General features: G+C 39.2%; 1 protein-coding gene across 1 annotated transcript in view; it reads left to right on the top strand.

Moving 5' to 3' along the window:
- Window positions 1-1,802: 1,802 nt before the first annotated feature.
- Window positions 1,803-14,802, top strand: part of UBASH3A (ubiquitin associated and SH3 domain containing A) — an 829,542-nt gene continuing 816,542 nt past the window's right edge. Inside the window, exon 1 of the mRNA XM_044072932.1 lies at window positions 1,803-1,915. Coding sequence (XP_043928867.1) covers window positions 1,803-1,915 — 113 coding nt within the window. The remainder of the gene's footprint in view (window positions 1,916-14,802) is intronic.

Genomic DNA, 14,802 nt, shown 5'->3' with positions numbered 1-14,802 from the left:
CAGGTACCATTATTCATTATATAAAGTGCATTTATGCATGGTTTTCTTAATTAAACTAATTATGACATGTAGTAAATAAGAAAAAAGGCTATAACCCTACTAGTTCTGACTTTAGCTGGCCACTCATGGAAGGGATTGTGACACAGGATACCTGTTATGGATAGTGTTTTGTAGTAAGATGAAATCACTGAGGATTACCTCTGAAGAAATCTGACTGTCTTTCTATGCAGGACTCCACATAGAAGACAGCTACTTGGAAGCCCCTCTATGCTGTAAGCATGATGTTCTGCCCACAAGGGAATTAATTACTGGACTTTATGTGAGAGACTGTGTCCTTTTGTTTATGGGGCTCTCAGTCTTTGAAAGAAAGATTAATTTTTCCCACCTTTAGTTACCACTACTGAAAGTTATTTCCTTTGGTGAATTTGTTTATGAGAAAAATCTATGCCAGTAATTTTGTTTGACTTTGCAACAAAACTGTGTTTATTTTATGACCTTGTGAACTTTGTTACATTAGTATACCATGATACAGTTATTTACATAGGTATGTATTCGTTTATATTTCTGGAACCATACTCACAAACCCATGTAATAGATATCTACTCAAACACACACACACACACACACACACACACACACACACACACACACACACACACACACACACACACACATACACACACATAAACCCATTTATAAGCGTATGAGTGTATATATATATATATATATATGTATGTATATATATATATATATATATATATATATATATATATATATATATATATATGCACAAACATACAGAGACAGTATGTGTGTGTGTGTGTGTGTGTGTGTGTGTGTAGATATATATATATATATATATATATATATATATATATATATATATATATATATATATGCACAAACACACAGACACACACACACACACACACACACACACACACACACACACACATACACACACACACAAAGACACACAACTGCATGTATATAAATATGTATATCGAGAAAGAACACAACATATAAACTTAAAAAGTCACTTTGGTTTTCCTTTTAAAACTTCTGTTTTGAGTGTACCCATGCTGAAAGTGGTATGGGCATGTTATTATTTATTTTATTTTATTTATCTTTGTTGACTAGGAAAGTCCATCTGGGATAGACAGCCTTTTTTCAGTGGAGGCCCAGAAAGAAAAGCTCTAACAGTCACATACATAGGCAATATGCATTATATTTTTATTTTTTACATTTGTTTTCATCTTGGTTACATATACATTTTTGCATACATAATTAGGAATAACAGATGATTAATGCTAACCTTGTATAATACAACTTGTAACTACAGAAACAGGAGAAATAAGACATTACCTGTGCTTTTGTACAAGGATGTAGCAGACAGAAACACAAGGAAAAATGAGAGACAAAGATTTCCATTTGTGTTGAAATAAATAACTAATGGTATGATGAGGGAGAGTGAGGATTAAGCAGAAGCAGGTACTTAAGTAATATAACCAGTTAAATGTTTACAGTAGTAATATAAGGGAAAGTGTTATAACCACCATAGGGGCATTTAGTACAGAGCAGTTATCGTTTTGTTTTGTCAGAAGTAGAACAGAGATATCTTTTGCTTTGCATTTTCAAAGGCATCACTGTTGCTAAAATTTCAATTTTATTTTCACTCGTAGCTCAAACACTGACATCATTATCAGTTTGACAGGATATCACATGGAGGGGTTTGAGGTTTTTTCTTTGCAGTTCATTGCAGTGTGCTTCTGCAACAATTTTAGCATTTCAAAGAGGAAGAGATGGCTGATGGAGTGCCAAAGCAGTATGCAAAGGTTTCAGATCATCTTAAGAGCAGAAGCACATTTTCATTGTTGGAATATTTGATTTCCATTGGATATTCTGAGGAGAGAGCGTAAGTTGAAATACTTCAATGTACTCTGTTTTTCAAAACCACACAATGACTTATATGGCATGGAATATGAATATATATTACTGCAGACAGAAATAAGGAAACATAATATGCATTGTATTTTGTAGGAACAAGACTGTCGTGATCTATTAAGCTTTTAACTGGTTAAATACAAATTGTAACAGATAAAGAGCAAATACACTTTGGATCATTCATATCTAATAACACTACCAGCGGTGGAAAACATTTTAGTATTACTAAGTAATGTTGAACATATTTACTTTATTAAAATTGTGGTTATGTTTATGTTTACTTATATGGCACACCTATTAGCAATATGTATTGCCAGGTACCTCCAATGTTTTGATTCTCTATGGTCTAACACTTTACTCTTCTCTGAATTTCACTTCACGTAAATATCACAGTCGCATTAACTAGAACTTTGAACCTAATTTAATTTTAAATGGTATGCAATGTGGTGGTATGCTACTATAAGGAATGCTAGAGTAAAGTCAAGATTGCCTGTTATGAAATATGCATTTCTGAAGTCAATTAAGGCATCACGTTGCTTGGTTTTCATAAATGTCTGGGTATAAACATCAGCATATTTTATTTCCATAATTAATAACCATATCAGGGAAAAGCATAAATAGCACTAGCAGAAAATGAACAGATTATGAAAGCTCACTGACATCAGCATTTCTTGCACTGATATAATGTGTTCTGAAATATACTTTGCTGGTAATGCCTTTTGTTAAGTTGCAAAACCAGTCCTTGTACCTTTGTATACTGTAAGTTTTAATACTCCCCAGTGACGCTTTCAAAAGGGATACTCTTTCCAGGAAAAAAATGATGAAATTGTTGTTCCACTGAATATGCATACACAAGAAGTAATATCATATCAATTAGATAGATGCAGATTTGGGGAATTTATTGTGCATAGTTTAAATATATGTTCAGCTTGCATGTCATGCTACATGTACTTTATTTTGTTTATACAGATGGTTTGATTATGCATATTTTTTTCTGATGCACTGCAGTTAGTTTCATTATTTAAGGTAAGGCTCTTATAAGAAAACTTCTTGGAAGAAGTAGGCCTTATCTGTTAAAAGGTGGGACTTTCTGCTTGTTAGGCAGCAATAAATGCTTTGTTGAAATGCCTGTTGTTTCAGTAAGACACACTTTGTGCAACCAGTGAATGAGAAATGAAACTCAGAGTGAAACTCATGCCTTTATTTTCACTAGTAAGAGATGATTTTAGTTTTATCTAGCATTTGCCATATGCCTCCAGATGTATATAAACACATGCATGTATGCTCATTCTATTTGACTACAAAATGTGGGTAGACAGATCACTTACCATGTTAAATACCATGCTCATGGTGATACTCAAGGATTTGTATGAACCTTACAGCAAGCTAACCAAAATGTTACACTATATAAGGAAAAGGCTGAAGGAGAAGGAGGAGAGAGTGATGATGAAAGGCATTTAATATAGATAGAGAAAACCACCAGCAACAAGCTTTTCTTTTAGACCTAGGGCCTTTACTATCTTACGTCTTTACAAGAAATGTTCCAGAAGGGCAATAAGGTATCTTTGGTTCTTTGTATGTGATCACAACGGATCGTTATGGTGAGGAGAATCAGTTTTAGTAAGAATCCTGGAATGTTCTCAGACAGCATGAATGTAACCACATCCATAATGTTACAATCACTATTGCAGAAAAATCTGCAAGAAAGTATCACCTCCTTATAGACAGACATAAGATACTCAATACAGTAGACCTTTTTTGGTAAGGAGATATAATTCATATGAAAGGAAAAATTAACAAAGGTCATAAGAATGTTCATAGGTTCATAGGTGTTTACTAGGTTAATGACCACAAGGGCCTTTTTAAGACTAGCCATGCATCCCAACACTGACTATGTACTTACAAACACATACAGCCATCGAAAACAGGGCATATAAGGTCTTTTTGGCCTGTTTATTCTATCCAATCTTTTATCTAATGGTTACACTTCAAATCAAATGCTACTTAACCCACAACTCATCCTTTTAATTTTTTTTATTTTCTCCCTGCCTCTCAGAAGAACAGACATATATCTTTCACATACATTCTTGAACTGTGTTACTATTTTAACTCTTTTTACCCAACATTATTCTGATTATTCACCATCCTTCCTGTGAAGTAATACTTTCTGGTGATGTCCAGTTTGTATTTTCAGATACTGTCCTGTTATTCTTTCATATCTCCTACATCTTCTTGAACTATTTGAGCTCCCTAAAAGTGTCCTCGCCTACACATTCTTTACTGAAGATTATGCACAGTAAGCTATAAAAGAGTTGCTATATAAGGCTTATGGTGCAGGCCATGCACACTTTTGTTGCCTTCCTCTTGGAAGCCTCTACTCTACCTGTGCCATGATAGTGATCTATACTCAAGAAAAATATACACAAATCAGATTGGGTATGAATAACCATCTGCACAGTCTACTTCTTATCTGAATCACCAACGAACATCTAGGAACTGAAACTGATCACAGTTAAGGAACAAAAATGTGTACTGCATACTTCTTGTGGTCCCTATATATGAACACGTTCTCTATGTTTTATCTTCATGATAGTTTACTCTTGAACGTGATATCTTGTACTCAAGGCTCCAGAAGAGCCCAGAACCTGACAGTCTCTTTGCAGACACAGCCTAGTTACTCTCCTTTCAACCTGAATGTGAGTCTTACATAAGAAAGTCAGTTGGTGTATGAACATGTCAGCGGGGTGGTTAGGGGATATCCCATCTGTCCAAAATAGCTAAGCTCTCAACAAAAAAAATAAAATTCTCAGTGACACAGTTTAATAAATGTTAGATTTTTTTCCTTCTGCATCCCAAAAATCATGTACTTACTATTTCTGAAACTTATACTGTAGCAAGAATGATTTATATAGTGAAAATCCAAACAAATTGCATGAATCTTGAAAACTATGAATTGAATAAATGTAGGGTTTATTGCAAACGTCCATTTATAAAAGGATGGCACTTGAATATAACAGCTTGTGGCGTTCAGTCAGACAGTGGAACAGTGAAAAGAGTGCAACAGAAGAACTCGAAAATGTATCAGTAGATGCAAGGAAGGGTGAGACCAATACAGTCAGATTTTCAAAGAGAGAGAGAAAGAGAGCGACAGAGGTTAAATAAAATCAGCATACAAATAAGCAGCAGCAAAATATGTTATTCAGTACCTTTATGAATACCAAGAGTATATAAATCTGATTTGCATGGGACATAAATTGCACATATTTTTTGTAGGTTCTTCCCAGGCCTAAGTACTATGTGCTGGATAGCAGAAAGCTGAAATTAAATACTTCCATTTCATCCTCTAAGGGGAAAAAACAGATGCAGACATTACTTTGGCCAAATGTAGTGCAAGTGAAATTATGAACAACTTAATCTTTAGAAAAATGGCTGCATACAATATATTGAGTATGACATTGAAATTTATCGAATGAAATATCTGATAAAATAAGCTAAATAATTCATTCACTGGTGATCAGTCCAGGGAAACAAACTATTTATCAATAATTGTAGCGATAAGCAAATTCATTACCAAAACATTCACAAACCATAAACAATTTTACCTTTTGAAATTCTTTATTTTTGGAGAATGCTAACTAAGCACAATTGCATGCATTATTAGAAGGTTATACACCCAAGACTGCTCTCACATGAGGTAAATCATGTCTTTATTTTATTTTGTTATATTTGGCTTTGTAGCAAACTTCACTGCTTGCATTATGTTTATCAAAACCATAAACTGTAACACAGGAATGGGTACAGAAATCTTATAAGACCAGAAATCCTGACTTAAACTTTGGTTGCGCTATACTTGTGCAAACCATAAATAGTGGTTTGGCTTCAGTACAGTTATGCTTAAAATAAGTCAAGAACAATCCAGTTTAAAAAATATATATATCTTTGACCTATGCAGTTACAAAGCTAATTGAATGTACAGGAATTGCATGGAATTTAATAACTATTTCAGTCACAAAGAGCAAACATTTCTGCTTTAATGGTGTTCATTTGTTCATCCTGAAGTTAATTGCGAAATCAAAATTATAAAAAACTAGACAGATGTTGAATTATATCTCACTCGAGAATGACTGGTAATCTCACATTAGAAGTATAAAGTCTGAAGATTTAAGTTAACATTCATAAAGAAGTACAACAAAGCCCATTATATAAACATCTTACCTTGTAATGCAATAGGCATACCATACACAGAGGGTTAAAATGTCACACCAATAAATGAACATAGTATGACGTTGTATACTACTGTGATGCCATGGCTAGTGATTATTACCATGCCAGTAACTCATCATTGCAATAACTAATGTACTAGTGATGTTGTTCCCTTCTACCTTTCAATGACTTGCATTTGTAACAACAGTTAAGGAAACAACTGCTTTAACCATACGAAAAAGACAAAACTTAAAAAAAGGGCTAAAGTCACACATGAGGAATTTGCATTGCAGACTTGTAACTATTATAAGGAAAACACATTTTAGGAGCAGTTTAGATATGCTTGAAGTTACATTTATTTTGACAGCATGGATTCAATAAAAATCACATTTTAATTATCAAATTTTCTTGAAAACCTAAGCACATTCTTAGATACTCATCTTTATTTGTAAAGTTCATTAAGGCAGATGGGAGATATTAAGGTGTTTTTTAAATTCTGCCTTTAAAGCATTTTTTTAAAATATGGATAACACTGGCTTCAAAATTTTGTATCTATTTGACCAAATAAAAAAGTAATTAAAGTCCACATTTACTATTTTTCTATTGCACTGGGGATCAAACCATTTCCTGTAGTGCTCAATTTTACAAATATTTTACATTATAAGATATACTCTCAAGTAGTATCTGGAATATAGCAAGAACGATAGTCAACTTTCAAGATTAAGTAAAATAATATTCCATGTACATATTCCAAGTTCTAATTACCACCAGAATACTAGGAAGAATGTGTTGTGTCATACAATTTCTAATTGTATTGTGAACAATTGTGACTCATAAACTTTCATCTAATGTGTATTTAGGTGATGCATGCTTTGCAGCTATTACAACTGTGCTTTGTAATCTTTGACACATAGAAGATAAAGTCCAAATTCTCCTTTTAGTTTATGTGATTCACTACTTCCTACCACCACGATTTCCTATTCATAAACAGAAACATATAAAGAATTGAGAAAAACAGTCCGTGAACTACAAAATGAAAAATGTTTTATATATATATATATATATATATATATATATATATATATATATACATAAATATATATATATATAAAACAAATTTTATGTATATGTATATATATATATATATATATATATATATATAAAACAAATTTTATGTATATAAATATATATATATATATATATATATATATGTATGTATGTATGTATATATACACACAGACACACACACACACACACACACACACACACACACACACACACACACACACACACACACACACACACACATACACACACACACACACGCACATACATACATATATATGATTATATATGTGATTTTATTTATATATAATATATATATATATATATATATATATATATATATATATATATATATATGTGGAGGGGGAATGTTGACTCAATAGTCATTCAATTACAGATAAGTACATTATTCACTGTATAAATCAATGTACAAAGTACAAAATAATCACAATACATAAATCTGACAATATTGCTAAAAGTTTGGGAAATATAATTCTTTTGTTTACTAACAATGTAACACTAACAGCAGAAATAACTTGCATAGTTAAAAAATAGTAACAATATGCAATTTATCTGGTTAGCTGCTCAACCAGATGAACTAAATTCTTGTACTTATTCTTAGAAATAAATAAATAAAAAAGATGTCTTCAGCGGAAATGGAAGGTGCATCATTTGGCTAGTGAAGCACTTTATGAATACAAGTTAGTTTACTAAAGCATCTGTTATTAACTTTGAATAAGGAAAACAAATTAAGGATCAAAATCAAATTCACTAAAACATGTACTGTTAAATCTGAACAGGGAAAGCACATTAATGAACAAATTCTTTGAACAGTGGCAATTTTCTCAGAGGTGGAAATGTTATGGGCATATAAATAATTTATCAGTTCATAAACAAACCAAATCAGTTTTCTTTTGCTAGTAGTGTAACAGGAATAGTAAACCAGCAACTCATTAAATGTTGGTAGCGTTTGTCTTGTGCCCCCAAAAGTTCTTCAGTAAAGAAAATAGAAGTTATGTTCTTACCATAACGTTCCATGTTAGTTGTCTTCTTCTCGCCTTCTTCTTGCTGGATGGGTTCGGAGCCGACCTCGGCTCCGACTCGGCCACTCTAAAAGCTCGAGAGTTGGTTCCACCGGCTCGAGGCTCCCCTTATATCCCACAATGCTAGGCGTGAGTTACCTCAGATCTCGTTTGTAAGCTAGGCCCAGCTTATAATAGTAGCAGAATAACTAGAAACAAAGTCCACCTCTATAAACAAGGGTGAAGAGAAGGGTGACCTACATCCTGATCTAGGAAATATGCACAGCAGAGCATATACCTAAAGTAAAGAGGTGGTAGAAAGAGAGGTCACAATCAAACTCCTCTAGGTCTGTCCAGGCCAGGGGGAAGGAGGGTGGGACACAAGAAGAAGGCGAGAAGAAGACAACTAACATGGAACGTTATGGTAAGAACATAACTTCTATATGTTAAGTTGTCTATCTCACCTTCATTCTTGCTGGATGGGACCGTCCTAGCACCTTGTCCTGGGTGGCCTAACGGAACAGACTCTTGAGAACAGTGGAACCAAAGTTAGCTCTATGCCTAGAAGCTAAATCCAACTTATAATGAGAAATGAAAGTGTGTGGAGTAGCCCAAGTAGCCGCTGCACAAATGGTGTCAATAGGCAGTCTGTCTTGGAAGGCTATAGAAGTAGCCAAAGCTCTGGTAGAATGGGCTTTAGGTTTGTTAGGCAGCTTTTGGTGTCTAATTTCATAAACAAGGGAAATCAGAGATGTTAGCCATCTAGATAATGATACCTTTGAAACTGAAAGTCCCTTTCTGCCTTCTGCATAAGAAACAAACAGCTGGTCAGATTTTCTGAATTGTTTGGTTCTATCCAAATAGTACCTTAACTGACGATGAACATCTAGCCAATGCAATTTTTGTTCAGACCTGTTAGAATATTCTGGAAAAACACAGGAAGGTCAATGCTTTGATTTAGGTTAGACGCCGAGGCTATCTTAGGTAAAAAGGACGGGTTGGTTCGTAAAGATACCCTGTCCTTATGGAACAACAGATAAGGAGGTCGACAGCTGAGTGCATGAAGTTCTGAAACTCTTCTAGCTGAAGTAATAGCTACCAGAAAGAGTGTCTTCCATGATAGCAATTTTAAAGAACAGGAGGCTGCAGGTTCGAAAGGGGGAAGAATCAAAGAACTAAGAACTAAATTTAGGTCCCAAGGAGGAGGAGGATTTCGTTTAGGAGGTCTGAGTAGAAAAACTCCCTTCAAAAAGGCTTTGCAAAGCTTGTGGGACATTATGGCAGACTCTGAAATGCCCACATGAAAGTTAGAAATAGCTGCCAATTGAACTTTAAGAGTAGAAGGAGATGAACCTGCATGGAAGAGTTCAGCTAGAAAGTCAAGGACCATTTGGATGGAGGCAGTGAAAGGATCTATGTCCCTTCCTTGAGCCCAATAAGCGAAACGTTTCCACTTACTCAAATAAATCTTTCGAGTGGAAGATTTATGGGGCACTATCAAAATATCTTGAACAGAGTGAGATATTTGAGGAAGCCTGGCTAAGGTTGGAATTGGAGGAACCAAGCAGTGAGGTTCAGAGAGGGAAGGGAGCGATGAAACTGACCCGACTGATGGATCAAAAGATCTGGAACTAGGTCCAGATGCCAAGGTCGCTCCGACAGAAAGTGATGTAGAAAGGGGAACCAAACCTGCCGAGGCCAGTAAGGAGCAATGAGTATCAATGAGGCCTTCTGAGCAATAGCTTTCTGTATCACTTGAGAGATAAGTGGGAAGGGAGGAAATGCATACAGAAGTCCCCGGGGCCAAACTTGGACTAGAGCGTCTCTGCTGGGCTGGCCTGGTAAAGGGAATAGGGTGAAAAAATCTCTGCACTTGCTGTTTTGGGGAGTAGCAAAAAGGTCGCAGCAAGGCTGACCCCACTTGAGAAAAATTTCTCTAACAACAGAGTCTTTCAGAAACCACTCGTGAGGCATGAGGATAGCTCTGCTCAACTTGTCCGCGATTTGATTGGACTTCCCGGGGATGTGCGTTGCTATCAGAAACCGCTGAGAAGAAATCGCCCATTGCCACAGTCTGAGTGCTTCTCGACACAGGGGGTAGGACCTGGTTCCGCTTTGTTTGTTGATATACTACACTACAGACATATTGTCCATCTGGATTGCTATCGTTCCCAAGGGAAGAGAGTCTTGAAGGGCTTGCAACGCTAAAAGCACTGCTCTCATCTCTAGAACATTTATGTGCAAGTGGCATTCGTCTGGTTGCCATGTGCCCTGGACAGTTCTGCCCTGATAATGCCCCCCCCACCCGATCAGGGAGGCGTCCGTTGTCAGAGTAGCAACTGGAGGGGGAGGAACAAAGGGTCTTCCCAAGAAGAGCTGAGGGGAAGACATCCACCACAGAAGATGATTCCTGCATGTTTGCGTAATCATAATGGTGTGGGACATCGGAAGTTGCTGGTATGACCATTGTGTGAAGAGCATCCATTGAAGGATTCTCATGTGGAATCTGGCTAATGGAAGCAGAGGTATGGCAGCCGCCATAATCCCCAATACTTTCAGAACTAACCTGGCTTTGACTCTGTTGCTGCTGAAGAGGCGAGACCAGTTTGTGTATGTCTGTTATTCTTTGATCTGTTAACCTCGCAGACATGTTGACTGTGTCTAGAATTGCGCCTATGAAGGTAATAACACGACAAGGTGACAAAACAGACTTTTCGCAATTTATTGAAATGCCTAAGTTTTGACAAATGTGAAAGGTGTAGTCCCTGGCCCTTAGAAGAAGATTCTTGGTGGGAGCTGTGAGGAGCCAGTCGTCCAAATATGGAAACACCTGGAATCCCTGACGTCTCAGGTGAGAGGCTATCACTGCCATGCATTTGGTAAACACCCGGGGGGCAGTAGTGAGTCCAAAGGGCAGGGCTCTGAATTGAAAATGACTGGTTCCCAGCCTGAAGCGGAGAAATCTTCTGGAGCGTCTGTTCATTTTTATATGATAGTACGCATCCTGAAGGTCTATAGAGCACATCCAGTTTTTTCTTCCCAATAGGGGAAGGATGGAATGTAGCGTGACCATCCGAAATCGTGTTTTCTTGACTGACTTGTTCAAGATACTGAGATCCAAAATTGGTCTCCAGTCCCCAGTTTTTTTTGGAACTAAAAAGAACCTGGAGTAGATTCCGGATCCTTGCTGGTCTGCTGGAACTGGCTGAATTGCTCTTTTGCAAGCAGCTTTGAAATTTCCAAAGCTGCAAGATCCCTTTGAGCGGGTGGAACATCTGGAAGGGATTTTTTTGATCGGTTTGGAATGCAAACGAAGGGAATGGAATAGCCTTCGGAAATGATGGACTGTACCCACTTGTCTCGAGTTAGGGATAGCCAGGCTTCTGAGTACAGTGACAATCTTCCCCCGACTGCCTCCGAAGGTGGACAGTCGGGCAACACCTCAGGGATGCTGAAAAGGCTTATCGGAGAAAGTTTCTTGATTGCCCTGGTTCTGCGGACCCCCCCTGCCTCTAGGGCGACGTCTACCATTGTTGTTCCCCCCTCTGCCTCTGGCGGGGAACCGACTCTGTCGTCAGGCGAAGTCCCTTGAGATTGCTTATGAACCACATTTTCCCACTTTTCTGGCCTTTGGGGTAAGGCCTAGAAGGAGTAGAAAAACGGACTCCGACGGCAGAAAGAGTCTTGCCATCCATCTCGCACCTAGTCAAGGTTTCTTTCACTTGAGGACCAAAAAGAGATGATCCATCAAACGGGGAATTAGTGAAAGACGTTTTAAAGGGGTCTGCAAAGTTGCATAGCCGCATCCAGGCATGCCTGTGTAAGGCTACACCTGTCCCTGCGGCCCTGCTCGCTCCATCAGCCGCATACGAAAGGAGGCGCATGGAGGAGTTAGCTATGGAGTTCAGGGTAGCCAGCTGAGTGTTCATCTTGTCCTGAAAACCCGCAGCTGTAGGATCCTTCAACATGTCACTCGCTTCTTTGATCAAGTCTCTTTGAAGACGAGTAAAATGGCATAGGTAGTTCAGCGAACGCATTGCAAAGGTCACTGATGAGAACATCCGCTTCCCGTACCTGTCCATAGACCTAGATTCCTTGTTAGGTGGATGGACAGGCACTGAAGGATCAGCTAGTTCCTTCTTAGTGGCAGCAGCAACCACCATAGCATCCACAGAAACTCCCTTGGTCAAAAATTGTTTATCCGCTGGTGCCGTGATAAATTTTGAGGGTCTCCTGGGAGTGGGGTCCACTGAGTCAGGAGCCGTCCATGCCTTTTTTGCTACCACCTGCATGAGGGGGTCAAAGGGAGACACCCAGGAGGTGGAAGGGCGAGAGCCAAATGCCTCAAGGTACACAGATTCATCCTCCGAAGGGTTGAGGGCTGGCCAATTTCCCCTCTGCTTGAGGATTTCTAGAATGTCTGCAAATGAGACATCTTCAGAAGGGGAACGGGGAACCCTCGAATCCTCTAAATCTGTGTCAGAGGTGACGGACTCAGGTGAGTCTATGTGTTTCCTCTTACACTTTCTCTTCTGAGGGGGCTCTTCTGCCAATTCAGGAGAGGCCTCGGAAGAGGATGAGATCCCCACAGGGGATTCCTGAGGAGCTGGCTCTCTGCGGTCTGGGATGAGGGAGTGAGTCGACTTGACCTGAGGCACCGAAGAGGGAGGGGCGGACGGAGCCGACTGTGGAGTTGAACCAGGTTCCAACACACTCCGCATGACCTCGAACGCACCCCTGTCAGGCAGAGCCAGAGGTACCCGCTCCGAAAAGCTAAAAACCTCCCTCGGCACCGACAGTGATGGCTCCGAGGCCGATGTCGGAGCCGAACTCACCAGCGCCGAAGCTCCGAGAGGGAGAGCGGGGTCAGACAAGGGTCCGATGCCACTCACCCCCTCGGAGCCGACGAGGGAAGTCCGGCGCCGAGATTCTTCTAAGGAAGAAATCGGAGCCGACAATGGAGCCGAAGACATTTGTATCGGCTCCGACGCTACCACAGTCTCGGTTCCGAAACGCCCCGGCTCCGAGCTCAACGGAGTCGGAGGAGGAACATAATGAGGGACAGGGTCAGGCATTGACTGATGAGTTGGGCTCTGAAGCATTTGGGCCAGTGCCTCGGATTTAAGAAGTCGACTCACTACCCTCTGAAGGTCATGGTCCGAAAGCCTCGAAGACCTAGAGGAGTGAGATCTATGGCTCCGTTCAGACAGCAAGGGAGATGATGGAGCCGAATGAACAGAGCCAAGGGACGGTGACCTGGACCTCTTTCTAGATGTCGGTTCCGAAGGTCTAGTCGGAACCGACACAGGAATTTCCAATACCTCGGCTCCAGCCGGAGCCGAGGAACCCACAGAAACTGCAGTCTGAGACTCATCGGCTCCAGCCAGAGCCGATGTAGACGGAGGTTTCGAAGCCTTAGGCCTCGGCTCAGAAGCTGGATCCGAGGACCTAGAAGCCTTGGAGGGTTTTCCCGAAGGAACAGTAAGGGAACCCTCAGGCTTAAGTAAACCTCTCAAAATAAGTTTGTTTTTTCTTTCCTGCAGGACTCTGGGGCTGAAGCCATGGCATACAGCGCAAGAGTCCTGCAGGTGTAAAGGTCCCAGGCAGTAGACACAAGAAGTGTGACCGTCTGTCAGAGACATTTTCTGACAGCACGAGTCACACTTCTTGAAGCCTGAGACCTTTGAGTCTTTAGACATTATTGAAGAAAGTGTAACCACACACACACAGTCAAACACACTGATTACACCCTATACAAGTTTAACTCAAAAAATAAAACTCACTATCAAAGTTTTAAATTCCTGAGAAAATCACACACACACCACTAGGGGATGGAAAGGCCCGAAGGCCCGAGGGAAGAACTTATAAGTTCTTTGTGGAAAAGGGGATAATAGAAGAGAAAAAGGGACAAAATCCACTAAACTAAGGGAAATAACTGTTAAGAATTAAACTAAAGGGGTTTAAGTAGACTAAAAATTACTCTACAATAACTCACCAAGAAGCCGGTAGAAACCAAACACCTCGATCGCTGTAGCGGCAAATGAGATCTGAGGTAACTCACGCCTAGCATTGTGGGATATAAGGGGAGCCTCGAGCCGGTGGAACCAACTCTCGAGCTTTTAGAGTGGCCGAGTCGGAGCCGAGGTCGGCTCCGAACCCATCCAGCAAGAATGAAAGCGAGATAGACAACTTAACATCCAGCAATAATGTGAATAATGGAACAGCCCCAGAAAACCCAAATTAGACAAGTGCCATATTTTTGCTTCTATTGTCACTATATGGAAAGGTCTTTGCAGATCATGAGGTGGCTGTGAAAAAGAAAGCCTTTAGCACAATTTATGCAACTATTAGTTATTCATTTTCCCTTAATATGTTAAAAGCTTCTATTCTGACAAATAACACAAGTAATAATATATCTATGCTACTGCATGCAGGTGATGCAGGGAATATTAATTTATCAATATCTTGCTGGTCTGCCTTGCATACATGTTCAATGTTTAAATTATCACAACTAATAACCATTGCCTATTATGCTTTTTGTATCATGTATCATCAGTGTGAGCACTAA

This window comes from Protopterus annectens, chromosome 5.part1 (genome assembly GCF_019279795.1).
Source record: "Protopterus annectens isolate FY-2018-M chromosome 5.part1, PAN1.0, whole genome shotgun sequence".
Classification (NCBI taxonomy): domain Eukaryota; kingdom Metazoa; phylum Chordata; order Ceratodontiformes; family Protopteridae; genus Protopterus; species Protopterus annectens.
This window is presented reverse-complemented; position numbering and strand designations above follow the sequence as displayed.